This window comes from Aspergillus candidus (genome assembly GCF_002847045.1).
Source record: "Aspergillus candidus strain CBS 102.13 unplaced genomic scaffold BDW47scaffold_14, whole genome shotgun sequence".
Classification (NCBI taxonomy): domain Eukaryota; kingdom Fungi; phylum Ascomycota; class Eurotiomycetes; order Eurotiales; family Aspergillaceae; genus Aspergillus; species Aspergillus candidus.
The window spans coordinates 425,034-446,916 of NW_020194019.1; the positions used below are offsets into that span (position 1 = coordinate 425,034).

General features: G+C 48.3%; 9 protein-coding genes across 9 annotated transcripts; 7 read left to right on the forward strand and 2 right to left on the reverse strand.

The window, feature by feature from the left end:
• The first annotated feature begins 176 nt into the window (after positions 1-176).
• On the forward strand, positions 177-2,613 carry BDW47DRAFT_103574 (cystathionine gamma-synthase). The gene is made up of 5 exons (XM_024812106.1): positions 177-325; positions 466-1,876; positions 1,945-2,128; positions 2,220-2,262; positions 2,337-2,613. The coding sequence occupies exons 1-5, from the start codon at positions 281-283 to the stop codon at positions 2,448-2,450; spliced, it is 1,797 nt and encodes a 598-aa protein (XP_024673398.1). The 5' UTR covers positions 177-280; the 3' UTR covers positions 2,451-2,613.
• Positions 2,614-3,126: 513 nt separating this feature from the next.
• BDW47DRAFT_103576 (mitochondrial 54S ribosomal protein mL58) lies at positions 3,127-4,105 on the forward strand. Its single transcript, XM_024812107.1, has one exon. The coding sequence runs from the start codon at positions 3,327-3,329 to the stop codon at positions 3,924-3,926; it is 600 nt and encodes a 199-aa protein (XP_024673399.1). The 5' UTR covers positions 3,127-3,326; the 3' UTR covers positions 3,927-4,105.
• Positions 4,106-4,303: 198 nt separating this feature from the next.
• Positions 4,304-6,370, forward strand: BDW47DRAFT_103577 (M20 family dipeptidase). The gene is made up of 5 exons (XM_024812108.1): positions 4,304-4,516; positions 4,612-4,643; positions 4,702-4,769; positions 4,834-5,951; positions 6,027-6,370. The coding sequence occupies exons 1-5, from the start codon at positions 4,323-4,325 to the stop codon at positions 6,208-6,210; spliced, it is 1,596 nt and encodes a 531-aa protein (XP_024673400.1). The 5' UTR covers positions 4,304-4,322; the 3' UTR covers positions 6,211-6,370.
• Positions 6,371-6,683: 313 nt separating this feature from the next.
• BDW47DRAFT_103583 (DNA repair protein SMC6) lies at positions 6,684-11,237 on the forward strand. Its single transcript, XM_024812109.1, has 14 exons — positions 6,684-6,873; positions 6,934-7,334; positions 7,388-7,907; positions 7,964-8,191; positions 8,244-8,803; positions 8,860-8,953; positions 9,004-9,269; positions 9,327-9,983; positions 10,048-10,150; positions 10,234-10,392; positions 10,446-10,588; positions 10,643-10,691; positions 10,747-10,844; positions 10,900-11,237. Exons 1-14 carry the CDS (start codon positions 6,778-6,780, stop codon positions 10,940-10,942), a joined length of 3,417 nt encoding a protein of 1,138 aa, XP_024673401.1. The 5' UTR covers positions 6,684-6,777; the 3' UTR covers positions 10,943-11,237.
• An 845-nt stretch (positions 11,238-12,082) lies between these two features.
• Positions 12,083-13,783, forward strand: dhh1 (DExD/H-box ATP-dependent RNA helicase DHH1; the record flags this gene model as incomplete). Its single annotated transcript, XM_024816296.1, has 3 exons — positions 12,083-12,157; positions 12,321-12,917; positions 12,980-13,783. 3 exons carry the CDS (start codon positions 12,083-12,085, stop codon positions 13,781-13,783), a joined length of 1,476 nt encoding a protein of 491 aa, XP_024673402.1.
• Positions 13,784-14,531: 748 nt separating this feature from the next.
• On the reverse strand, positions 14,532-15,160 carry BDW47DRAFT_15653 (uncharacterized protein). The gene has a single exon (XM_024818333.1). The coding sequence runs from the start codon at positions 15,020-15,022 to the stop codon at positions 14,690-14,692; it is 333 nt and encodes a 110-aa protein (XP_024673403.1). The 5' UTR covers positions 15,023-15,160; the 3' UTR covers positions 14,532-14,689.
• Positions 15,161-15,724: 564 nt separating this feature from the next.
• On the forward strand, positions 15,725-17,367 carry BDW47DRAFT_103589 (putative mitochondrial tricarboxylate transporter (Ctp)). The gene is made up of 9 exons (XM_024812110.1): positions 15,725-15,891; positions 15,940-15,994; positions 16,062-16,082; positions 16,131-16,262; positions 16,333-16,480; positions 16,551-16,808; positions 16,881-16,916; positions 16,973-17,122; positions 17,184-17,367. Exons 1-9 carry the CDS (start codon positions 15,859-15,861, stop codon positions 17,239-17,241), a joined length of 891 nt encoding a protein of 296 aa, XP_024673404.1. The 5' UTR covers positions 15,725-15,858; the 3' UTR covers positions 17,242-17,367.
• A 734-nt stretch (positions 17,368-18,101) lies between these two features.
• On the forward strand, positions 18,102-20,027 carry BDW47DRAFT_103590 (DnaJ and TPR domain protein). The gene is made up of 2 exons (XM_024812111.1): positions 18,102-19,279; positions 19,342-20,027. The coding sequence occupies exons 1-2, from the start codon at positions 18,302-18,304 to the stop codon at positions 19,930-19,932; spliced, it is 1,569 nt and encodes a 522-aa protein (XP_024673405.1). The 5' UTR covers positions 18,102-18,301; the 3' UTR covers positions 19,933-20,027.
• BDW47DRAFT_103591 (protein-L-isoaspartate O-methyltransferase) lies at positions 20,028-21,227 on the reverse strand. Its single transcript, XM_024812112.1, has 2 exons — positions 20,848-21,227; positions 20,028-20,724 (listed from the first exon to the last, which is right to left on the reverse strand). Exons 1-2 carry the CDS (start codon positions 21,010-21,012, stop codon positions 20,104-20,106), a joined length of 786 nt encoding a protein of 261 aa, XP_024673406.1. The 5' UTR covers positions 21,013-21,227; the 3' UTR covers positions 20,028-20,103.
• Between the last annotated feature and the right edge of the window lie 656 nt (positions 21,228-21,883).

Consider the following 21,883-nt stretch of genomic DNA (forward strand, 5'->3'; position numbering starts at 1 on the left):
ATCTTCCACAAAGCACGTGATGATAACTACACCGCCCTCGAGATAATGAACATTTATATATGAGTTAGTAATCACAGTAGAGTGCAGATCTAAGTTTCTTGACGGCCTAAGGCATCGCCGAAGTCGCTCTTGCGAATAGCGCAATCACTCGATTATATCATAACATTACCTATTCCTTTGGCCTACCGTACACCACACATCCTCTTTTCTACCTTTCCTCCTCGTTTGGGACTTTCAGAAAGGAGTGGGAATTTCAATCGAAAGTCATAACTCTCACATCATGCTCCAGGAAATTGGAGGTCCGGTCCCGCCGAACACTGACCATGTATGTCTGAACCCCGCCCTTTGCTTAACCCTGTATTCGCGGCAATTAGGTGGGGTCAACTTGATATGAACCTCTTTTCCATAACTGTCGCTGTGTTTTTATGCAAACATGTATATCATGATTGGCTAACAGAGTAAAAGGCAGTCAGTGTATCGCTTCCAACATGGAAGGCCACCGTTGCGTACGAAGAAGGTGAGCCGTGGATTGTACGGAAAATGCAGTGCGGCTACCCTCGGTTCTTTGTGCACCCTACTATTCAAGAGCTTGCTCTAGAAGTTGTGCAGCGCCACGGAAACCCCGAGACGGAGACTGCGACGTTGTTTCCCTCTCCGAAGACTGCTGAGATCTGTCATTCGTTCATTTCGACAAAACTACCTGCCGAGGAATCGCGCAAAGTCCGCATCCTGAACTTTGTCCCATCTACGACGCACACAGAGGCTCAATCTTCCGCCGTGACATCACTTCTGTCATGTGTGGTGTATCCAAAGGAATATGCGTCGATTGCCAAACAAGTATGGCAGCATAGCGGGAATGGTGTTTCAAGTCGCAGGGGCGAGTTCTGCCTCAGTGCCTTAAGGGACGGTTTCCTTATTAAGAAAGAACACGCCGTGGCAGACGAAACATCTCAAAAATTCTCCAAAGGTCCACGAAGATACCGAGGGAAGGATTCCATAAGCGGAATGTCTCGAGGGACTGGAGTACACGCAACTTCGGACCATTCTCCCGAAAAATCCGGGAACCAAGACGGGCGAGAGTATCTGCAGTTCATTGAAGAACGCTTTGGTCGCAATCTAAGCACCTCGCTCGCCGACCAGGCCAAATTGGCGGTGCGCAGACGCATAGCAGGTGTTTTGACTGCTGATTTAGACTTGAATGCAGCTCTAGAAGAAGCATCGGGGGAAGGAAGAATACCGGGATTGACAGAGTCTGACGTGTTTCTTTTCCCCACGGGCATGAGCTCAATTTTCAATTGCCATCAGATGTTGATGGCTGCAAGAGGTGGCATGACTAGCATTTGCTTTGGCTTTCCTTATATCGACACGCTAAAAATTCTTCAGAAATGGGGTCCTGGCTGTCTATTTTATGGACATGGCGCGTCTGAGGACCTGGATGATCTGGAGTCGCGGCTTGTCAATGGCGAAAGGTTTCTTGCACTCTTCACCGAGGTTCCTGGAAATCCATTACTCAAGACTCCTGACCTCCAACGTATCCGTTCTCTCGCAGACAGATATGATTTTGCAGTGGTGATTGATGAAACAGTGGGCAGTTTTCTCAACATTAACGTACTCCCCTATGCAGATATTGTGGTCAGTAGCTTGACAAAAATATTTAGCGGGGATAGTAATGTTATGGGAGGAAGTGCCGTTCTCAACCCTCATGGACAATACTACCAGACTCTTAAGGAAACATTCCTTGCTGAGTACGAAGATAACTACTGGGCAGAGGATGCCGTTTTCCTGGAGAGGAATAGTCGTGATTTTGTGTCAAGAATCGAGAAGATAAACCACACAACCGAAGAAGTTACAGCAATGTTGAAGAATTCGACAGTCGGTAGGTCAATACTGGGAGCTTCTTCAATCTCCATCCTGGACGAATCTTCGTTCTAATCTTGCATACAGTGAAAAATGTCTACTATCCTAAGTGGAACCCTTCGAGGCCTTTGTATGAAGCCGTACGGAATCCAGATGGAGGTTATGGCGGTCTTTTCTCAATTACCTTCCATTCTGCCGCCGCTGCAGTTGCGTTCTTTGACCATCTTGAAGTGCATAAAGGACCCAGCCTGGGAACCAACTTCACCTTGAGGTAACCCTACAACCGCCCTTTATTCTCCTCTTCGTCCCTCTTTCCCTCACCTTCCCGGGATTGGGCGGCAGTGGTACTGACTGGAAACTAGTTGTCCTTACACCCTATTGGCTCACTTTAGTGAATTGGAGTGGGTATGTGAATTTTTCTTCCCTTCCTCTTTCAAATTAGCTGTGTTGCTCTTGAAATTCTGACATCTCCCTCCCAGGCAAAATCTTTCGGTATCGATCCTAACTTAGTGCGAGTAAGTGTCGGACTTGAGGAGCTGCCGGAACTCCAGTCTCGGATTCAAGCAGCTCTGGACGCAGCTACGAGTGTGTAAATCACATTCCAATAATTTTTTTTATTAAACTTTGCCCTCTTGCATAGCCGCTGTCGCCGTTATAAATCAAGTGACAGATCTGATCTTTAAATTGGCCCGCACTAAAACGCTAGATTTCAATTTGTACATAGTCCTGCTCTAGACATTTAGATGGCAACATGAGTTAGTTGGCTCTCATTCTAGCATGTATCCGTAATTATTGGTCTTTCGCATGCGTCAATGTCGGTAAGCTCTCCGGCGGGAGGATTTCGTACTCTAACAAATAGGTCTTGAGTAACCGCTCTATACAGAGTACATAGCATATAGTACGGATACTCTACCCTGTAGATACGTTAGATACTCTGTAGTGTTTGCTGATAAAGTAATGTGATATAATTACATGTAATTTTACTTGTATTTCCACCTTAAGTAGCACTTTCCGGGTGTACTCCAAAGTAAATTTCAATACCAAAACGAGCTAACTATTTTGATACGGGACCTGTCACGGGACTTGCTGCCAGCAAAAATTGCCCTTCACCTCCGGTTTCCTTCCAAGTTCACATAACGTGGATGCTCTAATAACCCCCAAACCAACAGCAGAGTCACAATCCGAATCTGGCTGAAGTAAGTAAAATTTTCAATCTAATTTATATCCATTTTCCTTAACAGCTCGCTTTTATGTCGCCCCTCTTTGCAGCAGCATGCAACCATTCTGCTCATCTCAAATTCGCTTTCGAATGAATTCGCTAACAATTGCTCGTTTCTTTAGTTTAGTTAACGGGGCGATCTACCAATCTACCATCATTGATCTCGTTGTTTCTATTATTTTTGATTTGAAAGAGAGAGAGGAAAGAAAAATTCCACAATATAGCAGGTCACCGGAGACGCGCATCCACCATGGCAGCTTGCATCGTGTGTCCCAAAAGGCCTCTTCTGGCTCTGCCTTTCCTTCTACCTTCATGCGAACCAGTCGCTCTCGAATTGAGACGCAATCAATCCACGTACAGGCGCACAAAACAACGCCTACGCGTCAAGCCAGACGCTTCATTCGGTGCCTCCAATCAATCACGCGATCAAATTATCTACAACCCTCCACCGACCGCCCCGTCTGTCTACCAAACACCAACCAAGTTTCTCCCTCCGGATGATGCGCGGAGAGCACTACGTACCGATGCCTCTTCGGGCCCTGAAAATGTCGACAGCTTTGCCTCCATATATAAATCATCCCCCGAAAAGACGTATCACCTGAGCCAGTCGGATATAGAAGAGATCCGCAAACTCCGACTAAACGATCCGATGAATTGGAGCCGATGGAAATTGGCCAAGCGCTTTGGTTGTTCCCCGATGTTCATCGCCATGGTTTGCGAGGCAGCCCCAGAAAAGAAGGAGATGCAGAAACAAATCCTTGAAGCAATTCAATCGAGATGGGGGGCGAAACGTCGGATGGCTAGGGAAGACCGACAGCTGCGGAGAGAAACTTGGGGAAGGGATGAATGAGTTCAGCACGCAGGCTATATCTGTTTTCTCTATTTTACCTTGCACTCTCGCCGTGTATGTTTGGCCAAGGTCCTGTGGTTGTATAGAATCATGTACACTAGCGGCACTAGTTTCAACCGCATCATGTAATTGTTTTCAAACCTTCAGAAAAATCCTATTAGTTTGCAAAAGAGCATAAAGCGAAATGAGCAAGACCAACGAGACACTGGGAGGGGGGCCTGTCTCATCGGGGAACCCAAATAATATAAGTTGTCGCTTACATACGGTAAAACTAGGTTAGAGCCGACAGGCTATCCATAGTAAGTAAACCACCCAGGTACCTACCGTAGGTTAGTAGTATGTAATTACCTCAGACCAAACCAATCGAGGACTTTCGATTTTCATCCTGCAGCCCCAATGCCCCTCCCCCTCAGTCGCGTTGCAACCTCGCTTTTCAGACAATACAGACCACATCTGCCTTGCTCATCTGTCAACAGTACACCCTGGGCAACACAACTCACACACCCAAAGACTTCATTTTTTCGCCGCTCATTCTACGGACACGTCAGTGATCGAAAAATGGCACCACAGCTCGAGCCCTTCTTCCAGAAGTCAGTTTTGCTTTACCCCACCCTTTGGCGTCTGCAGACATGCGCTTCACCGTCAGTCAATGTACAATTGCTAATGTTTCTGTTTGTTATTTTAGGGTCGATGACCTCTCGGGCTCATTCATCGATCGTATGTTTAAAACTTGCTACGACATGACGTCCATGCCATCCACTGACATGGTAGTAAGGGCTGCGAAAGGCTGTTGCAATCCCGTCCATCTCGGCGCAGGATGAGAACAGACCGGATGTGTTCAAGGTATGAAAAACAAACCCATGTTGCAACTTGGACGAGTTACTAACGTCCGTTATTATCCTCGAAGATGGGCCAATTTCTCGCCTCGGAACTCGAAGCCCTTGGAGCGGAAGTGGAACAAAGGCCGCTAGGCAAGCAGCCTGGAAAGGAGCACCTTGATCTCCCTCCTGTCATTCTTGCTCGGTATGGTAATGATAAGAACAAGCGGACGATCTTGGTGTACGGTCATTATGACGTACAGCCTGCCTTGAAAGAAGACGGTTGGGCTACTGAGCCTTTCGACCTGACGGTCGACGCTCAAGGAAGAATGTTTGGCCGTGGAAGCACTGACGACAAAGGGCCTGTCTTGGGCTGGTTGAACGTGATCGAGGCCCACAAAAAGGCAGGTGTTGAGTTTCCTGTGAACCTCCTCTGCTGTTTTGAAGGCATGGAAGAATACGGCTCAGAGGGCCTCGAAGATTTGATCCAAGCCGAGGGCAAGAAATTCTTCAAGGATGCAGACGCTGTATGCATCTCTGATAATTATTGGCTTGGAACGGAAAAGCCCTGCTTGACGTATGGCTTGCGAGGTTGCAACTATTACTCAATCAGTGTCTCCGGTCCCGCCCAGGATTTACATAGCGGTGTATTCGGCGGCTCGGCCCATGAGCCAATGACGGATCTGGTCAACGTCCTTTCAAAGCTTGTTGACGTCCAGGGGAATATCATGATTCCTGGTCTCATGGATCTCGTCGCGCCTGTGACCGAGGAAGAGAAATCGCTGTACGGTGACATCAGCTACACCATGGATAACCTTCACGAGTCACTTGGCAGTGAGACTAGCATCCATCCGACAAAGGAACGAACTCTTATGGCCAGGTGGCGGTACCCATCGCTTTCAATCCACGGTGTTGAAGGCGCCTACTCCGCCCCGGGTGCTAAGACGGTCATTCCAGCGAAGGTTATTGGCAAGTTCTCCATCCGTACTGTTCCTAACATGGAGAGCGAACAAGTGAGCAAGCTCGTTTTCGACTACATCAAGGCAGAGTTTGCCAAGCTGAATAGCAAAAACACTATGGACGTGTGGCTTCAGCATGACGGCAAGTGGTGGGTTTCCAGCCCGAAGCACTGGAATTTCACGGCTGCAAGCAAGGCTGTAACCCAGGTTTTCGGAGTCGAGCCCGACATGACTAGAGAGGGTGGCAGGTATGTCTCAAAAACAACACATCCCCTTCAAATTGAAGAGCGCCTTAGTTGGATATCTTCTAATATTCAATGCAGTATCCCTGTTACTCTGAGCTTCGAACAGGCTACCGGAAAGAATGTCCTTCTTCTGCCCATGGGAAGCTCAACCGATGCCGCCCATTCTGTCAATGAGAAACTTGACAAGAGAAACTACATTGAAGGTACCAAATTGCTCGGCGCTTATTTGCACTATGTGTCCGAGGAGCCTATCAACGCTTAAGCAGCAACATATCGCGAATTTGTCTCGCATGTTGATTCATATATCCTTTATATCTTGAATGTTACTAGTAAATATCCGTGTGATTCAACAGAGATTCGAGCTATGTAGTACGGACGCATTTTGTACGTGCCGAACATAAACGTAGTAAAGCATACAAAAAGTTAACCGGTGGGGTGGAGGGGGGAACCTGTATCCCTCCTTCCATCCTAGTTATTTGATCTTCTTTCATTGACTTAGTATATTAGGGGTCCTACCATGATAGTCTTTGAAGTAGATCATGTTTACAGTGTAGTACTAGCTTTCTTGTTCTTTGTCGGGGCCTGTGGGCGCTGCTGGAACCCTGGGTCGGGCTCGCCGCAGCTGGGTCATTAATACCGTTTTAGGTTAGTCTTTCACGCGTGGGCCCCGGAGACACGAGACGCGGCGCAGTGCCTTTATTCCCCTCAATCAACAATGAATCACATTGGCACAGCGCCAAAAAGATTGACTGATGCAACTTTTCCCTCATGTCTTCTTAGAAACCTCTGACATGTGCAATGCGATCAAAATTCTGAAGCTATCTACGTGATGTCATCATCGCTGAAGCGTTCGCAGCAAGTGTCTTCGGAACCTGGTGATACCGATGAAGACGGTAGGGGTTCGGTCGCTAACTCCTCTCATTCTGTGAGCAGAAAACCCCCGTGGCAAGGAAAAAAGACGGTTTGAGTTGACTTGGACATCAAGCGAAAGCGACGCAGGTCAGGTTCCTGGAGCAGCGTGGACGACACCGAAACCAACAACGACGAATCCGAGCAGAGACCGCCCTCGATAGCCGAATCTCTCGACGAAAATGAAGACGCTCTGGAGTTAAGGGCGACGCAAGGGATCCAAGAGAAATACTCGTTTGCAAGCGATGAGCCAAACGTTCCCGCCGAGCATGGAATCCTTGAGCGCGTCGAGTGTTACAATTTCATGTGCCATGACCACTTCTGTGTCGAACTTGGGCCGTTGATCAACTTCATTGTGGGCAAGAATGGCAGCGGCAAGAGCGCGGTACTCACCGGAATAACTCTCTGTTTGGGTGGTAAGGCATCTGCCACCAATCGTGGACAAAGTCTTAAAAGCTTCATCAAGGAGGGCAGGGAGTAAGTATGGTAGTCTACCTTTGGGCCTGCAATCTCTGATATCGTCTTTCCAGGAGCGCAACCATTGTTGTCCGCATCAAGAATAGAGGAGAAGGGGCCTATTTGCCAGATGATTACGGGAATTCGATCATCATAGAGCGCAACTTCACAAAAAGCGGTACAAGTGGTTTCAAAATAAAGGCGGAGAATGGCCGCATTGTTTCAACCAAGAAGGCTGAGCTAGACTCTATCATCGATTTCTTTACATTACAATTCGACAACCCTATGAATGTCCTTTCACAGGACATGGCTCGACAATTCCTCAGCTCGTCAAGTCCTGCCGAAAAGTACAAATTCTTTGTGAAGGGAGTCCAGCTGGAACAACTAGACCAAGACTACCGGCTCATTGAAGAATCTGCCGACCAAATTTTAGAGAAACTCAGAAGCAGGGAGCAAGACATCAGTGTTTTAGAGCGACGCAGAGATGACGCCCGGCACAGACTGGACGTGTCTGATCAGCATGAGTCCTTGAGGGGCCGAGTTAGAGAGGTTCGCAATCAAATGGCTTGGGCTCAGGTCGAGGAGCAAGAGAGGGTAAGAGTTTTTTCTAGAAATTTCAACGTTTGTCCGTGTCTCTGATAAGAAAACAGGCAAGGGACGCCTTTGACCACGAACTTGCGAAAATCGACGCCAAAATTTCTGATGATGAAGCTGGAGTCGGACAGTTTGATGTCGAAATCCAAGATGCAGCAGAGGAAAATGAAACCGCGGCAGAATATGTTCGGCAAGCCACTTCAGCGGTCGAGCAGGCCGAAAGTGAAAAGGAAGAGATTAAAACAAAATGGAATGAGCAAATGAGTGGGCGTCATGATTTGCAGGTCTGCTTCCCAATACGCATATTTCACGGCTCGCACTGACCAACATCGTTAGGCCGAGCAACGTCAGATAAGAGACTACCTCAAGGCAGCGGAAACACGGCTCAGTGAAGCGCAAGAGAAAATTGACCAGGAAAACCAGCGGCTAGCTAATATCAGTGGTGGCAGTGTCACACAGAAGCAGGAAGAGCTTGAACAAGCCAAAGCAGAAATGCTTGAAGCCCGTACACGGTCAGAAGAGCATCAGCTTGATACAGATCGTCTGTCGCGTGAAGTAGCAGATGCTGAGGCAGGCGTCAAATCCGCTACTATTCCAGTCAATAAAGCTAAAGCCGACGTTGAGCAGGCGGAAGCCGTCCTTCGCAATCTGAACAAAGAAGGTGGAGCCCAAAGGTCGGGATATCATGAAAGGATGCCAGCCCTCCTCAGAGCGCTTCAACAAGAAAAATCATTTACGGTGCCGCCTGTGGGCCCCATTGGGAATCACATAACTCTGCTGAAACCTGAATGGTCATCGATCCTCGAGAATTCACTTGGAGGGACTTTGAACAGTTTCATTGTCACCTCCAAGAGAGACATGAATATTTTGACAAATGTCATGCAAAGGGTCAATTGGTTAGTTTCCATATCTCTTACCCTGTCATACGTGCTGTGTTCTAACCATTTGGAAGTGTGTGTCCCATCTTCATCGGAAGCAATGGTCACATTGATACATCGGAGCATGAACCTGATTCTCAGTTCAATACAACGTTGCGTGTCTTGCAGGTTAGTGCCCCCGTGTGTACCTAAGACGTAATCTAATTGGGATATTTTAGATCGACAATGATCTGGTCCGTCGACAACTTATCATCAATCATGGTATCGAGCAAATGCTACTTATTGAGAACTTGGAGGAAGCAACTTCGGTTCTCTTTGATGGACCGCGCCCGAGGAATGTGAAGCGGTGCTATTGCATTGATCAAACAGACCGAAGAAGAGGCATCCATCTGTCATACAGCCGGTCAGGTGAACCAAGCCAAGCACCTGTTTCTGTTTATACCGGAAGCCCACGGATGAAATCCGATCTGGCTGATCAAATCAAGTGATTCTTTTGGATTGTACCCCGACTGTCTGCCATTATACTGACAACCACTCTCAGAGTCCAACGTAATGTTGTTGCGGACCTTCGACGCATGGTTGGAAATCTAGAGCAGCAGCTCCGTTCCGCCCGGTCTCATCTAGAAACTTGCAAACAGCAAAAAGTGAGACATGACAGAGAATCGAGTTCACTGCGAGCCGCGATGCAGCGAAAAGAGGACCATGTCGACGCACTGACCGAAGCGTTCGACAAAGATAAGGTCGAGGACGGGCAAATGGATTTGCTGCGAACGACTCTCAAGGAAGCTGAAGAAGAAAAGCAGCTGAATGAAAATTCATTGAAAGATAGTGCTGACGCTATGGATGATATGATGAAGAAACTGAAAGCGGTAAAGCAGGAACTTGCCGCTAAAGATGCCAACATCGCTGCATTACAGGAAGAACTTCGTGTTGCTCAGAGTGAAGAACTAATGGTTACGGATAAGCGCCGAAAGATTTTCAGTCAGAAAAACCAGGCGATCGAACAACTTCGGAGCCTCAAGGAACACAAGGACAAGTTATCACGCGAGAAAGAGGAGACTTCTGCGCGTATTGTCGAGTTTATCGAGAAGGCCAGTTTGGTTTCACCAAGGGTCACAATCGATGAGGGCGAAACCGCTGCCAGTCTAGACAAGAAGCTCGAGCGGCTCCATAAAGATATCGAACGTTGCAATCAGCAGTAAGTAAGAACGCAACTGTCTCCGATCTCTTGCTGATCCTTTCTCTTTTTTCTTCTTTTTCAGATTGGGGGCATCGCGAGAGGCAATTGCTGCCGATGCCAGAGAAGCGGCCACTGCTTACGAACGTGCATTGAAACAAGTAGAGGAATTCAGGTTGCTTGCTGATGTACGTTTCTAATATCCTTCTTGCCTCCGTTCGCATCTCTTCGGTTATGCTTGGTCTTCTGTGCTAAATTTCAATGCGCACAGGTCCTCAAGGCCACTCTCGAACATCGGCAAAAACGCTGGAAAATCTTTAGATCGCACATTTCATCTCGTGCGAAGGCTCAGTTTACGTACCTTTTGAGCGAAAGAAGCTTCCGAGGTCGTCTTCTAACTGACCATGAGGGTAAACTTCTTGACCTTCAGGTATGTAATCTTGTAAACCCGTTCTATATCTCCACAGCCTAACAGTCCTGTAGGTGGAGCCTGATATAACGAAAGACAATAGTACCGGGCGTGGCGCAAGAACGCTATCCGGCGGCGAAAAGTCATTCTCACAAGTTTGCCTTCTATTGGCCCTTTGGGAAGCCATGGGTTCTCCAATACGCTGCTTAGACGAGTTGTATGTGGATGAGGCCCTTTGTCAAATAGACAATGACTAACATCAAATCTACAGTGACGTCTACATGGATCACATTAACAGAAAAATGGCCATCGATATGCTTGTGAGACCCCTCTGTCTTAACCTCGATCCGTGATGTAATCGCTAATTCAAGATAGATGCTCGCCGCCCGGCGCTCAATTGGACGGCAATTTATACTCATCACACCAGGATCGAGAAGTGAGATCAGTTTAGCCCCTGATGTTCGAGTGAAGGAGTAAGTCCCAGATGAGCGCATATGGCGAACGACCTAACTAACGTCCCCCCTTTAGATTGGCAGAACCAGAACGAGGACAGACAAGGTTGGCTTTTTAGACATTTGTTCATTGGGCATTGTCGTTGCGCGAAGCCTTTTTAGGGTGAGCAAACTGCTTTTGTAATTTAGCGTGCCACTTTGATGAGCGAAACACCTACTCTGGAAGTCATGTTTGGAACTCGCATAGGAACAAGCCAGCAAAAGGAACCAGATCCGATACAATAGAATCAAAAAATGGTAAAGCAGACCCAATGGGAGATATGTGAAGAGAGAAATCCGTATATTTGAATGATAATATCATCAGAATCACAAGCAGTCTATACAAGAAGTCTGGTATCTACACGTACTTCCAAGTACTGTACAGCCGGTAGGACTCGCTGCGGCAAGGGCGAGGGCGAACCCTGTGGCCCCGGCGACTCCGGCGGGCACTATACACATTACACCTGTACCTGGCCTAGTCATAATGACTAATGGGGGGACTGGAGATGGTATGATGGAAGATCTGTCTGTTGTGTTCCAAGTCTCTTCTTCTACACCCTCTCTCAAACGAAACCCCCAATTTCTTGATAATAACCTTGCACTGTTGCACTCCATTGTGAGATAAGCCACACTAGTTTGATTTTCTTTTTCTTTGCCTGTTCGTCTAAACCACTGGCTACTCTCCACTACCTTCCCCCGCAGTGAGAAATTTGCTTGCAAAAAACCCTCTGAAGATTACTCTGGTCTCAAACTTCCTCGATAACTTTCTTCTCCTCTCAAAACCTGGAACATACTTCTTTACCTCACTGAAAACAGTTGACACTTATTGTCAATCAACAGCTTGCACCTAAGAGCAAGACAACCCCAACTTATCTCTCCTTCGCCCTGTCTATTCTCGTCTTCTGGTGTGAAAGAAGGAATCTCCGCCCACACCGCCTGGGTCCACTTCCAAATACCAAACTTGGATTTCAATCTTGGGCTTTTCAAGATCGCCAGCCGCTACCACAGCCGATTGCCTGTGTCGAAACACCAAACCTACTATCTCCTTCTATACTCGAGCCTTTTTTTACTTGCCCAACCACCTGGACTCGACACTTTGTGCACATCAATACTCCCTTGCACAATCGATAATTATCTCCAAAATCCACCGCATTCGGTCGAGGGCGGGACGTGAAGATAATACAACCACTGGTCCCCGTTATTTGAAATAGTTGATCACCATGGCCGACGCTCTTGCCTCGCAGCTCAACAACACTAGTTTGGGGTATGTTGGCCTTTGGTGCTCCATTGGCATTGTACGCTTTCAAAGTACTCACGGTTTCTTTTGTTAGGGGAGCAAATACGGATGCAAAATGGAAAGAACAAATCAATGCACCTATTAAGGATGGAAGGCCACAAACGGAGGTTTGTCTTCGGCTACCTTCGCTTATTGTTCCCCGAGGTCTAATCTGAATCTAGGACGTAACAGCTACGAAAGGTCTTGAATTTGAGGATTTCTACATCAAACGTGAGCTTATGATGGGTATCTTCGAGGCTGGGTTCGAAAAGCCATCCCCTATCCAAGAAGAAACGATACCAGTTGCCCTTACCGGCAGAGACATCTTGGCTCGAGCAAAGAACGGCACCGGCAAAACAGCTGCCTTCGTCATCCCTACTTTGGAGCGCATCAATCCCAAGAGCACAAAAACTCAGGCTCTTATCCTTGTTCCTACGAGAGAGCTTGCACTTCAGACATCTCACGTCTGCAAGACACTCGGTAAACATCTGGGAATCAACGTGATGGTTACCACCGGTGGGACTGGGTTGATGGATGATATCATCAGACTGAACGATGCGGTCCACATTCTCGTCGGAACTCCTGGCAGAGTCCTTGATCTAGCGAGCAAGGGCGTAGCAGAGCTTACCGAGTGCCCTACTTTCGTCATGGATGAGGCTGACAAGCTACTGTCTCCCGAATTCACCCCGGTCATTGAACAGTTGTTGTCATTCCACCCCAAGGACCGCCAGGTGATGCTTTTTAGTGCGACATTCCCAATGATCGTCAAGTCTTTCAAGGTACAATCGTCATATCTGCGTTTGGTCATCTGTCCAGAATGTGTGGCTAACATCATCTACAGGATCGGCACATGCGTAATCCTTATGAAATCAACCTTATGGATGAACTCACACTCCGCGGCATAACTCAGTACTACGCTTTTGTGGAAGAGAAGCAAAAAGTTCACTGCCTGAACACTCTCTTCTCCAAGCTTCAAATCAACCAGTCGATTATCTTCTGCAACTCTACAAACCGCGTGGAATTACTTGCGAAGAAGATTACGGAATTGGGCTATTCATGCTTCTATTCACACGCCAGAATGCTCCAGCAACATCGTAACCGGGTTTTCCACGATTTCCGGAACGGCGTATGCCGTAATCTGGTCTGTTCGGATCTTCTTACTCGGGGTATCGACATCCAAGCCGTGAACGTTGTCATCAACTTCGATTTCCCGAAAAATGCCGAGACCTATCTTCATCGAATTGGCCGATCAGGTCGTTTCGGGCACCTTGGTCTTGCAATCAATCTGATCAACTGGGAAGACCGCTTCAACTTGTACAAGATCGAACAGGAGTTGGGAACAGAAATCCAGCCTATCCCCCAGAATATCGATAAGAAGCTCTACGTCTACGAGTCTCCGGATACCATCCCGCGTCCAATTTCCAACCCCGCCCTAACACAGCAAACCAACACCAGCGCAGGCCCCGGAGAACGCCGCAACCATCATCCAGGTGGTGGAAACCAGCAATTCAATCGCGGGCGGGGCTCGTACCGAGGCCGGGGACAGGGTCAGGGTCAACGTCGCGGCGCTCACGGTCAAGGAGACAGATTTGGTCCTTCCCAGGGTCAGCAAGGCGCCAACTCCCAAGCTGCACAAGCATTATAATTCTTTGATCAATATATCCGGCTTGTTATCGGTGTCTCTTGCCCTGCAGCTTTTGGTCATCCTCGATTTCTCTTGTGCATGTGTTTATGACGATGGTGCCCCTCCCTCTTCCGCCTTCCGCCTTCCGCCTTCCTATCTTTTCAATAAAAACTTCCACAAATTCGCTATCTCTACGTTCCATGGAGCTGATTATGCGCCTCGCTTGCTCTTCTTTCGCGCCGTGTTCAGTTATTTCGGTAACACGATGTCTTGACAGTGTTTCGGCATCGGTGTCTCATCTCAATTTCATTTTAGGGGCTGGCTTGTGACTTCTGATTGATGATGCCCTTGCTAGTACCTCCATTAGCGTTCAAATAACGTCCTCGACCCCAGTTTCTGCGTTATGCATGCTCGTCTTTCCTCCTTATCTCGACAATCCACCTTCTTGTACATACGATTACCTACGACTACATCCTTCGGTTTTTACTTACGGATAATGGCGTTTTCGAGCATCGGAGTCAGTGGTGCAGCTCTTTGTTATAATGTTTGTGGACTGCCACGAGCCGACTTGTTCATCAGGGAGCAGATAACGTTCTCTTTTGCTTCTTGACAACCCTATATTCCCGTGGGTGGAGTTGGGAATTCGATATCATCCAGATCGCTCGGACAGTCAGAGTTCATCCTTCTCTGGACTGTATTTTTTTTTATTATTATTCTGCTCGTTATTTTTCCTCTCCTTTGGTTCGATGCGTCATTTGTTCCACTTCAGCCCTCAAAAGTTGGGCTCACAGTGCATCAAATGCTTGAAGATGTTGCGCAAGACCATCTCCTCTGGTTGATTGTGTCACGGTCTGAATCGTTGTCCGTATACGAGTCTGCATGGTCAAACCACCCCATGGCGACCTGAACTTTGTTTCCATGTTTTCTCTATCTCTGTCTCTGGTCCTGCCTCTGTCCATATGTGGTTTGCGTCGATGTCAGAATGGGTGTCCTCGGGGGTTTCATTTTCTCGGCAGTGGACAGCGGGCAACAAGTACGAGAACCAAGATCCCAAACCACCTGGGAAGGGAACGAAAGGGAAATCAGAGGAACGAAGTTAAAATGACGAAAAGAAAAGGGAAAAGAAGGAGAGGGGGGGGAGGAGGCAAGGAGACAGGAGAGAGTAAGAAAACAAGAAAAATATGAACAAAAAAAGAGGGGGGGTGAGAAGAAAATACATTCAAGAAAACAGAAGAAGAATTGGGGGGTATGGAATCGCATGAAGCCTCGAGGTGACGGTCTTCGAGATTGGGGAAGCAGGACTAGAGAAAATGTGAGAAATGCGAGGGGATATAAGAGATGGCTACATCCAGCAACAATAGTGGTATTGTTAGCATCTTCAAATTGACAATGAATTATCCCCTCCACAGGAAACCGCGCAGCTGTCTGTGCCGGATGCCAGGGCTGTCAGTCAATTGTACTGACATGCCTTGTAATATCCTCCTCTCCTTCTGTAAACTACGATTTCTCTTCCTGGTTGAAAACGGTCTCCAACGTCGTTGCCCAGACAGTTTATCAACTGAACCCTCCATACAACATACAATATCACATTGGCAATTACACAGATCACCACATACCTACAGACAACAGACACTACGTGAGGCAATAAAGTCATCCTGTTTCACTCGCCAAGGGCACGCCGATTCTCTAGCAGGCGTGCTTGATAGATGATGACTAGAAGCGAGTATGTGAAAAAAAAAAAAAAAAAAAAATTGATTGAAGACGGCACTTCCCACCGAAGACACCCCTATTTCATAATATGCCAATCTCTAAACAGCAACCAGGTCAATCAACAACCCGAACTGCTATCAAGACCATCGAGTATCTAGTTGCCGATAAAAGTCGGTGGGTCCGGGGTATGTCGAGCCGATTTAAGTCGGGGTCTCCCGGAATCCCTCTAATCCTTCAGACCTCGGAGCCAGAGCCACCGACCCGACCCGGTTAGCTGCAATTGCGCTATCGGACCTCTCTGGTCTTAAACTTCGACCCAGCGGAACGACTGCCTGCAATATAGAGAACAACTGCCCTTTTTTTGGCCAATTGGGATTTATTACACAATGGCGACCACAGAAAAGAATCAGACGCAAAAAGTAAAGGACTCTCAATCCTCCGATGGATGTCCACTAACTAATTGATAGCCTAGCAGTTTGCGCTCCATCCTCGCGGGCTCTTCTGCAGGAGCTGTGGAAATCGGTAACGACTCGTTCCTACCAACTGGCATCTTTTCTGAGTCGCACGGGATTGCTAACAATCAAAATAGCGATCACATACCCCGCTGAGTGTAAGTCTTGACTGAATTCGAACCCGACGAAGCTAATCAAGCAACCAGTTGCCAAAACTCGCACGCAACTAAACCGGAGGTTGCCAGATGGCAAGAAGCTACCATGGCCCCCATTCGGAAGCCAATGGTATGCGGGGTGTACTACACTGATTATTGGAAACTCCGCGAAGGCAGGTATTCGTAAGTCACCTATTAACCAGCCAATGTATACACTATGGGCAGATCCCCGCTTATCGTCGTTTGAATCTAGGTTTTGTCGCCTTTGACTTCCTCAAGTCCCTCCTCCAAGACGAAAATGGCAAGATTTCGGGCCCGAAGACTGTGGTTGCGGGCTTTGGAGCTGGTTTTACAGAGTCTCTTTTGGCAGTCACGCCATTCGAAAGCATTAAAACGCAAATGTTCGTCAATACCGGCTGAGACCACAAGTACCGCCCATTCGGACTTGATGCTAACGGAGAACGCGCGCAGTATTGACGACCGGAAGTCGGCTAAGCCTCGCATGCGCGGGTTTTTACACGGTAGCAAGCTCATATTCCAGGAGCGAGGTGTGAAAGGATTCTTCCAAGGGTTTGTTCCTACGACTGCAAGGCAAGCCGCCAATTCGGCAACGCGGTTCTCGAGCTACACCATGTTGAGGCAGATGGCCGAGGGCTATGTCGCGCCTGGCGAGAAGCTAGGAACAATGAGCACTTTCGCCCTGGGCGGAATGGCTGGTCTTATCACGGTGTAAGATGATATTCCTAGCCGGAGACTGCAACCCGCCAGGAAACAGGAGACGCTGACATCTATCTCCCATAGTTACGTCACACAACCGCTTGATACGGTCAAGACTAGGTGAGTTCCCGAAATAAAACTGATAAGCACGGCGATAGCAGCTAACACGATAACAGGATGCAATCTCTCGAAGCCAGTAAATTCTATCGAAACAGCTTCGTCTGTGCAACCAAGATTCTCAAGGATGAAGGGTTCACGACTTTATGGTCCGGCGCTGTTCCTCGTCTTGCACGGCTCATCTTGAGCGGGGGCATCGTATTCACCATGTTCGTCTTGCCAAAGCCTACCTTACCTCTGAAGAACCGTACACTGACTGACTGTTAACAGGTACGAAAAATCTATGGAGCTGCTCGATACCTTAGACCCTGAGAAACGATACATCTAATGTTCTGGATGGTGTGCCAAACATGCCACTGGGTTCGAGGCAAGGTGTAATTAATGTGTCTACCATTCGGATAGAATTCAATCACCAAATATGTGCACATCTATCCATCCGCAAACTAGTCGGACGCGCAAAGGAAATGTCGCTTCCCCAGATAAGAACACCATCCTCACCCATTGTAGGTCAGTCGGTAAGCAAGATGCGTTACGCGTCTATATAGCAGTCTGGTGTGCCAGGCGAGTCTAAGCGGAGTATTTCATAGACCTGGCCGTCAGTCTTGCCGAAGAAGCTAACGTGCCCGTATCTAAGCCCCTCAGGCCTCTTGCACATGTGCAGTACTTGCCCTTCTCATAAGGCTTTCGATACCGTAGGATTCTTGACCTTCTAAGCATGCATAGCCCTGAGAAGAGAGGAGATATCGAGCAGTGCTTATGGTTTACATATTTGGGGTGTATTGGCTAAACTTACGGTTGTATTTTTGGGGGGCGTTTCCTGTATTATAGAAACCGCAATGGGTGGCCGAACTGTGTTGACATTGGCTGCGCAGGCGGGGATTTATCGGTCGACAAACAACTCCTCCGTATTGCATTGTAGATTCCACATCGCGATTTGTTGTAGATGTATATAGTACTGAATACCAACGTATCAAGAGCAGCAAATCTCCATGCAATATGGGCGATGGACTGCTGTACGATGCGGAAGACACCGGCGTAATTAACTATGTATTTTAGTCATCTGGTATGAAAAGGACAGGTAATCCTGTACACGACAGTAAGACAGTACACGTATGACGGCGTAAAGGCCAGACTGGATAGTTCCGCCAGCCGCTAGGACTTCTTTATCTATCTTCACTACTTGATGCTGTTGTGGCTGCCATTTGACCATGTAACTTGATCTATGGCCTCTTAATGGTCTCGTCGCTGCCACTGCAATTCTGATTTATGAGCTTGAAACCTCCATCAATCTTTTCTGGTATTACTTCCAGGTGGTTATATCAATACTATGCTCTCTCTGCGCTGAACTTGTCCCCTTCGAAACCAGTACACCAAATCTCATATTCAAAATGCATATCTCGCTGGGATCCCTCGTCGTTGTCCTCGGGTGTCTATCAACTGCGCACGGCCTGCAGGCATCCTCGATACCCGCCGACACCCCGCTTGCGTCCTTGATCGCTTCCGCAAAGACACACCTTGCAGGCGGCTCCCCCAGCGACGCCCTTCTATATTTCGACGCCGCCGTCTCAAGAGATCCCAAGAACTACTTGACCGTCTTCCAACGAGCCGCCGCCTACCTCTCCCTCGGAAAGAACACACAGGCTCTTAGCGATTTCGATCGGGTCTTACAGCTGAAGCCAGATTTCGAAAGCGCCCTGGTTCAACGAGCTCGCCTCAGGGCCAACTCCGCAAACTGGGAAGGCGCTTTGAGTGATCTTGAAAATGCCGGCAAAAAGTCATCGGATGAATCAAGGGAAATCCAGGAGGCACGAGATGCGATGGTCTCCGCCCTTAACGCCGAGAAACAGGGCGCCTGGGAAACCTGCGTCAGTCAAGCAAATGTGGCCATCATGAGAGCAAACTCGTATCTCCCCTTGCGACAAGCTCGGGCACATTGCCATTTAGAGAGGGGTGAGATTGAAGAAGGGCTCAGTGATCTTGTTCGTGCGCTACATATCTCCCCTGGTTTGGTAGAACCCCATCTACAGATATCGTCGACTCTGTTCTATGCCATTGGGGACAACGACCGTGGTCTCGCGCAGATTCGCAAGTGCTTGCACTCGGACCCTGATTCGAAACCGTGCAATAAACTCTATCGGAGAGAGAAGCAGCTAGCCAAGCGGATACAGCGACTGGGAGACTTTGTGGAATCCCGGAAATTCAATAATGTCATCAATCTGATAGTCGGGGCGGGCGGAGAAAGTGGGCTTCTCGAGGATGTCAAAGAGGATGTCGCAGAAGCAAGGACAGCCGGGCATATTCATCCCATGGCCCCTAACAATCTATATGCCTCCTTGGTCGAACGGACTTGCGAGGCTTACCGCGAGGTTCGTAACCCCCTTCCTTGCAATGGGCAAAGTTTATTGGATGAGACTAACCTCCTATGAAGACACACATGTTGAAGAAGGCTTCTGGGTATTGTTCTGAGGCCCTTGAGTTAAACCCCCATTCCCTGCCAGCGCTATTATACAAAGGACAGGTGGCTATTGATGAGGATCGCTTTGATGAGGCCATGAACATACTCAATCAGGCGCGGGAACACCATCCAAGCTGCAAGGAATGCCAGACACTTTTACAAAAAGCACATACTCTCCAGAGGCGTTCAAAGCAAAAGGACTACTACAAGGTCTTGGGTGTCAGCCGCGACGCTGATGACCGAACAATCAAGAAGGCCTATCGGCAGTTGACAAAACAGCATCACCCCGACAAGACGACCTCCCAGGGTGTCCCGAAGGAGGAAGCCGAGAAAAAAATGGCTTCTATCAACGAAGCTTACGAAGTCCTGTCGAGTGCGGAACTCAGGGAGCGTTACGACAACGGCGACGATCCAAACGATCCGGAGTCTCAACGGGGAAATCCGTTCCAAGGGAGTCCGTTTGGTGGCGGGGGTGGTCAACAATTCTTTTATCAGCAGGGTGGCCCCCAGTTCAAGTATTCTGGTCAGGGATTCAACTTCCGGGGTGGTTTTCCTTTCCGATGACACTCCTGATGCGGGTCGGACTGGTGTCTTTGTGACTTTGTTTCTTTTGCCATATTACTTTTGGCGTTCATGTTGGCTAGTTACCTGTTTGCACCACTTAATTGTTGGCATGTTTACTATATGGCATTGCAGTCTTAGTTCATTCAAGTAGCGGAAAACTAACTCCATGGCCTATCTCCTCGGTGGATCCGTCAGAGGCACGTAACTAACTTGCAGTACCTTCTCCTTATGCACCGAGCCATCCTCCTTCTTGTCCACTACCCAGATATACTGCCCACCACCAAAACCAAGACTCCCTCGCCGTCCGCCTTCACCGGCAGACGCAACGGGGATAAACATCCGCCCCGGAGCCCGAAGTTGTTCCATCAACACAGGATGGAGCTCTTCTGCCGCCGCGCCAACATGGATGGCATCATACGGCGCTCCATCTTTCCACCCCAAGCGACCATCCGCAGTGACAAATTTCACCTTGCCGCTGTCTAGTAAGCTGCGGCCCTGCTCCGACTTGCGCATATTGTGATTTGCCAGATCAACGAGCTCCTGGATATGATCTACTCCGATCACACACCCGCCATTGGCGTCCTCCGGACCGGTGGCAAGGTTAGCGAGGACGTGGGTCAGGTAGCCAGATCCGGATCCAATGTCCAGCACCCGAGAGCCAGGCTTTATGAAATCAATGAGGTATTCGCACGCGTGTCCGTGCATGTGCGGAGCAGATATCGTCGCACTGTGTCCGATCGACTGCGGGGAGTCCGAGTATGGCCTTGAAGGGGCATAGTGGCCCCTGTCAACCTGGAATCACAGGATCAGAATATCATACGTACACCCATTCGTGGAAGATGCTCGCCGGGAATTGTGCTGCCAGCCTGTGCTGCTGGCATTTGAGGACCATCGTCTGGGCTGTAGGACCCTCACCTTGAGCATGGCGTCTTTCACCTGTTCATTCTTGATCAACCCGGTCCTATACAGGTTGTCGATCATCTCCGAGTTGCTGGACCCTGAACAGTACCACGCCATCGTGTGGTTTGTTCTTTTTGTGCTGTACGATCTTGTGGCACGGTGGATGGCTTTCTTGAGCATGTAGCAGTCGCAATTTCCGGCGGCCTGTGAGTGGGGATTGGTGAAGTAGTGCGAGGTCTGCTTTAAGCAAAAAGTGTTTGAAGATGCCGTAGCTATACAAACATGATGTTCATCAGCCGTGGACTGAGATTCTGCTCCAGAGTTGTGGGCTTAATGGCCGCCAGCGCTTGTGACGTCAACCCGATATCAGGTGTCACATGTTCCATTGATACAACCCCTCATTACCTATACAACCTCTCATGGCTTATACAGAGCCATGGTCTTGCCCCTCAGGGTTAGCATGGTGGTTGGTGCGTACTTAGTCATCTACGGGTCACCGTGGGTTTCCTAAACTCTCTGTGATGTTTGGGTGTAGGGCGTCTTTCTAGGTGTCATGTTTCCTTTTGTATGAGTTGTTTGTAGTGTATCTGTCTATATATATATTCTTATATCAAAGATGTGAATTTTCAAAACTAGAGACCAAAGCTGCACTGTGTTGATTGAAAGGGTTAGCTGCCTACTTTACTGAACCTCGAGAGAGATATATATCTGGTGTACATGCATGTACGGAGCGGATGGTTGTACCACCACCATACCCCAAAGCATGGACAATATCAAACAACCCAATAATATCGATAATTTCGAGTACCGTATCTGCCCAAAGTCGTAGGGGATTTATAGACATCCAGATAAATGGTGGTAGCACTTCTACAGCTATAGCAAGACGGAGCTATACAATACACCATGTCCGTCCGTAGAACAAGTATAATTTGCGAACTTCACACAAGCCAACTGCCAAGTCTAATAACCCACCAGCAAACACAGCTCGTGAATGATACTCCACCTACGAATCATCATCATAATAGGATTTTCGGCAAGTGATATTTGCGTA

Bases quoted from the DNA above. Each gene is read 5' to 3' on its own strand.
- BDW47DRAFT_103576 (XM_024812107.1), top strand. From the start codon at position 3,327: ATGGCAGCTTGCATCGTGTGTCCCAAAAGGCCTCTTCTGGCTCTGCCT.
- BDW47DRAFT_103591 (XM_024812112.1), bottom strand. From the start codon at position 21,012: ATGCTCAAGAAAGCCATCCACCGTGCCACAAGATCGTACAGCACAAAA. The intron at 20,725-20,847 runs GTGAGGGTCCTA...CTGTGATTCCAG, and splicing joins TGAAAGACGCCATGCTCAAG to GTTGACAGGGGCCACTATGC.
- BDW47DRAFT_103583 (XM_024812109.1), top strand. From the start codon at position 6,778: ATGTCATCATCGCTGAAGCGTTCGCAGCAAGTGTCTTCGGAACCTGGT. The intron at 8,804-8,859 runs GTTAGTTTCCAT...ACCATTTGGAAG, and splicing joins GTCATGCAAAGGGTCAATTG to TGTGTGTCCCATCTTCATCG. The intron at 9,984-10,047 runs GTAAGTAAGAAC...CTTCTTTTTCAG, and splicing joins ATCGAACGTTGCAATCAGCA to ATTGGGGGCATCGCGAGAGG.
- BDW47DRAFT_103577 (XM_024812108.1), top strand. From the start codon at position 4,323: ATGCCCCTCCCCCTCAGTCGCGTTGCAACCTCGCTTTTCAGACAATAC. The intron at 4,770-4,833 runs GTATGAAAAACA...TTATCCTCGAAG, and splicing joins ACAGACCGGATGTGTTCAAG to ATGGGCCAATTTCTCGCCTC. The intron at 5,952-6,026 runs GTATGTCTCAAA...TATTCAATGCAG, and splicing joins ATGACTAGAGAGGGTGGCAG to TATCCCTGTTACTCTGAGCT.
- BDW47DRAFT_103574 (XM_024812106.1), top strand. From the start codon at position 281: ATGCTCCAGGAAATTGGAGGTCCGGTCCCGCCGAACACTGACCAT. The intron at 326-465 runs GTATGTCTGAAC...ACAGAGTAAAAG, and splicing joins TCCCGCCGAACACTGACCAT to GCAGTCAGTGTATCGCTTCC. The intron at 2,129-2,219 runs GTAACCCTACAA...ACTGGAAACTAG, and splicing joins GGAACCAACTTCACCTTGAG to TTGTCCTTACACCCTATTGG.
- BDW47DRAFT_15653 (XM_024818333.1), bottom strand. From the start codon at position 15,022: ATGCGATTCCATACCCCCCAATTCTTCTTCTGTTTTCTTGAATGTATT.
- BDW47DRAFT_103590 (XM_024812111.1), top strand. From the start codon at position 18,302: ATGCATATCTCGCTGGGATCCCTCGTCGTTGTCCTCGGGTGTCTATCA. The intron at 19,280-19,341 runs GTTCGTAACCCC...CCTCCTATGAAG, and splicing joins CTTGCGAGGCTTACCGCGAG to ACACACATGTTGAAGAAGGC.
- BDW47DRAFT_103589 (XM_024812110.1), top strand. From the start codon at position 15,859: ATGGCGACCACAGAAAAGAATCAGACGCAAAAA. The intron at 15,892-15,939 runs GTAAAGGACTCT...ACTAATTGATAG, and splicing joins AAAAGAATCAGACGCAAAAA to CCTAGCAGTTTGCGCTCCAT. The intron at 16,917-16,972 runs GTGAGTTCCCGA...ACACGATAACAG, and splicing joins CTTGATACGGTCAAGACTAG to GATGCAATCTCTCGAAGCCA.